At 40.2% G+C, this 3877-nt stretch overlaps 1 protein-coding gene across 1 annotated transcript; it reads left to right on the top strand.

Annotated features, from left to right (window-relative positions):
- Window positions 1-27: 27 nt before the first annotated feature.
- Window positions 28-3608, top strand: trmt10a (tRNA methyltransferase 10A). Its single transcript, XM_057027121.1, has 7 exons — window positions 28-426; window positions 778-961; window positions 1028-1099; window positions 1185-1259; window positions 1537-1686; window positions 1763-1868; window positions 2002-3608. The coding sequence occupies exons 1-7, from the start codon at window positions 269-271 to the stop codon at window positions 2205-2207; spliced, it is 951 nt and encodes a 316-aa protein (XP_056883101.1). The 5' UTR covers window positions 28-268; the 3' UTR covers window positions 2208-3608.
- The last annotated feature ends 269 nt before the right edge of the window (window positions 3609-3877 follow it).

Below are 3877 nucleotides of genomic sequence, written 5' to 3' on the forward strand. Positions count from 1 at the left end.
GTTGTTTTCGTAAATCTACACATCCGGCGCCTTTGAATTACGTCACGAAAGCGACATCACAACACAGGGAGCGTGCAGAAATCTGCAGCAACTTCTCTTTGCTAGTATTTTACTGCCTTATCTTCAACTAAACATCCAGACTCAAACTGAGATAATAAAACCAATAAGTGGGTCCTAAATGCTCCAGCTTTCTGACAGCAAACAGGGCAAAGCTAAAACCAACCAGCTGACTTGACGAGCCACGAGGAGTATCGGCTGGTCTTGACAAATGGCTGATGACAGCGTTCACTCCCTAATGGATAACAATCCGGAGGAGAGAGTGATCCCTCACGAAGAAGCTGTAACAGGAAACCAAAATATGTCCAAAAGACAAATGAAAAAGCTTCTGAAACAGCAGAAATGGGAAGAGGAAAGGGAACTGCGAAAGTAAGGAAGCGCACTCACTTCAGCTTTATTCAAATAACGTTGTCGTTACACTTCAATTATTTAAGATTCACATGGAATTTAATATAAATTTGTAAATATTGGCTTAATCGTCTTTATAATGAGGTGTCTTTTTCTCTCTTTTTTTTTAGCGAGAATTGTCTTAATTTAAGCAAAAGTTCATAAATTGAATACTATGTATTATTTTCAGTTATATTTGCATTGTTTTTCCCTAAGTACGTTTTTCCCCTTTATTATTTTCGCTGCTTATATCTGACATGTGTTGTGGACAGTCAATGTCCTTGTGAGGGGAAACATGTTTCCTGACAATAAACACTGATTCTTATGCCACAGGCAAAAAAGAAAGGACAGGAAACAACAGCGACGGCTTCAACGGCAAAGTCAGGATAAGCAGGAAGAGGAGGAAAAGCAGGACGGCGTGGGCCAGGACTTTAGGAAGCGTCCACGCAGAGAAGTGGTGCCCAGCTCACTGCGGCTGGTCGTAGACTGCAGCTTTGACAACCTCATGCTGATGAAGGTAAGCATCTGTGGGAGCCGCGGGGGCGAACGGAGACATGCACTGACATCTTGGTTCTGTTGTCAGGATGTCCGGAAGCTTCACAAACAAATACAGCGGTGCTATGCTATAAACAGGAGAGCTCAGCATCCAGTGCAGGTCAGTGGCACCGAGTCACCGGAAGAAGAAATAAATAAAAAATCAGTCAGCTTTTCTAATTGTTAACACGGGCCGTTTTGTCCAGTTTTATGTGACGAGCCTGGGAGGTCAGCTGAAGCAAAGCATGGATGAAAAGGACAAAGGATGGGTAAACTGGAAGGTACACAATGATCCTGGACGTTTCGGTGTTGCAATTTGAGTGTATACAGAGTTTGAGAAGTTGTCTTTTTATTCATTAACTTCCATCTTTTTACTAAACATATTCCATTACCCAGCATACAGTTCTTCAGATTTTTTAAAATAGATATCCACCTTTTTTTCCATGTTTCTTCCCGTACCTCTGTGTATAAAAGGCAAAGCAAACAAAAAACTGCATGTTTTCCTGATATTACTCATATATACTGTAGGTACTGTATATATGCTACTGTCTCTGGTAGGATATTAGCTTTGAAACGGAGCACTACTCTGAGGTTCTGGCTAAGGAGGAGCTAGTGTACCTGACGTCAGACTCTCCCAATGTGCTGGAAGAGCTGGACCTAAAGAAGGTGTATGTGATAGGGGGACTGGTGGACCACAACCATCACAAGGTTTGTCTGGCTGAACCTGCGTGGTGCTCGCACAAACGTGGCTACTCCTTAGTGTCGTGTTTTTTATCTCATTTAGGGGATCACCTTTGAGAGGGCAAAGGAGCGAGGGATCGACCATGCTCAGCTTCCCCTGAACAGCTTTGTTAAAATGAACAGTCGGAAAGTTCTGGCTGTAAATCACGGTAAATAGTAATATTCCTTAATTTCTTGCATCAAGTGTGTGTTTGTCCTGAAGGGACCAGTCGGGACCATGGTTGTGTCAGGAAGCCATCTGATTTCTGCATGATTGTAAAGTGTCTTCAAACCCTCCCGCAGTCTTTGAGATCATCCTGGTGTACCTGGAGAAAGGCAGCTGGGAGGAGGCTTTCTTCACCATCCTCCCTCAAAGGAAAGGAGCTGTGGCCGTTGACAAGGACGACGCAGCAACGCCGGAAAAAGGCGAAGACTCTGACTTGGAACCTGCCACCAACACTGCAGAGCAAACTGAGGAAAAACTGAAATATAGCTGCAACAGACATTGAGATATATATATTTTTTATCTCCCCCTCCTCTTTTTTATGTTGTTAGGTTTTTATTTTTGCAGTTGTGAAGGAAAGTTAAGTTTTACAAATATTGACGTATGGTATTAACCGGAGAGACTTTGGTATTCTTTTGGCATCACTTTATTTTTGCTGTCGGAGATGTTGTAGTTGGACTGAAGAGTCCTCTCCTTCTTTGAATGTCTCAGTGGTTTCTGTTCCTGGAAATTGGAGCCAAAACTACAACTATGTTGATACAATACTTTACTCACAAAACTGGGTTGGTGTCTTTACGTAGAATCTAGATGTAGAGCACGTTAAATTAAAAGTAAAATGCATAAAACATTCATACTATCCAAGACAAAAACCTGGGCGCGACAAGATCACTGAATAGGCCTCTATATATATATATATATATTTATTAATTCAATATTCAGAAAAATCTGGATAGTGTCCAACAAGGGTGTTGCGTAATTTCCCTTTCTACAGTTTACCAGCACCTGTTGAATGTAAGTAATTATACTTTATGTTGATAGGTGTAATACTTTGCAGTCTGGTGGTGCAGATTTACACACGTATATATGTGTGTGGTGTGTATATATTTATAAAAGCATCATATATAAACAGACAAAGGGGTCTATAACAAGATGTAGAGACTTTGAAAGTTAAATTATATCAGGTTAGATGGCAAAAAACATGTAAATACCAATGTTTTCAGTATGTGGCTGGTCAGCTCAGAGGTTAAGGTGCGGGGTTCAAATCCCAGGAGGAACATGATTGGCGTGTGTCTTTTGGGAAGGCCCTTATCACTATCATATAGCATTGATTCACATCTACCTCATGAGTTACACACTTACATTGCTCGGGTCTGAAGAGAAACAGGCTGCCTAACCACGAAGAAGGAAATTCTTCCCAGGAATTCTAACTACCAAACAATTTGCAGCTCCGTGTTCCAACATCCAGAAACAGCAGCTGATTTTATGCTTGTTCTTTGTAACCAAACTGCTTAAATAGTCTAATGACGAGAGCAGGTGTCTTTAGTAAACTCAGGTCACATTTACAGCAATTAAAAAAAAGTGATTGGTTAGAGATCCATTTATAATGTTGAAAGCTCTGATGAAGGTTGACGTGTCACAATCCAGAAAAGCCAGGTTCAAGAATTCAAACTTGTTGTAAATGTGCCAAGTTTCAGTCCATATTTCCTTTAAACTACATGTTTAAATGCTTCCTAAACTACAGTCATTTCACAAATGTCCATGTGGCCTTTATTGATTTCAGACAAAACTATTATGTTTTCCTGTGTGATGTCTCAAAGATGTTGCCTTTGTAATGGTGTCTATTTTTATTTATTCATTTACTTTGTTTACATGGTAAATTAATGGGATAAATGAAAACCCATGTGTATTAAGTTCTCTCTCTTCGCTCTCTTGTGTTAAGGTGTAGCTTGTGTCAGTCCGTTCATCAGGACTATTCTGATCTTACCAACACACTGATGTGTTAATAGTGTTCAAACTATCAGATCTAAACGGGTTCCAGGAAATCTGCTAGTTGAAAGTCATTTTTAACAGTTTTGATAAAGTCCCATATTTAATTTACACAGTAGTTGTTTTTATGTTGCTCAAGTCTGAGGACCTCAAGATCACCATCCAATATAGGGATGAAATATACACACA

The sequence above is a fragment of the Takifugu flavidus genome, chromosome 3 (genome assembly GCF_003711565.1).
Source record: "Takifugu flavidus isolate HTHZ2018 chromosome 3, ASM371156v2, whole genome shotgun sequence".
Classification (NCBI taxonomy): domain Eukaryota; kingdom Metazoa; phylum Chordata; class Actinopteri; order Tetraodontiformes; family Tetraodontidae; genus Takifugu; species Takifugu flavidus.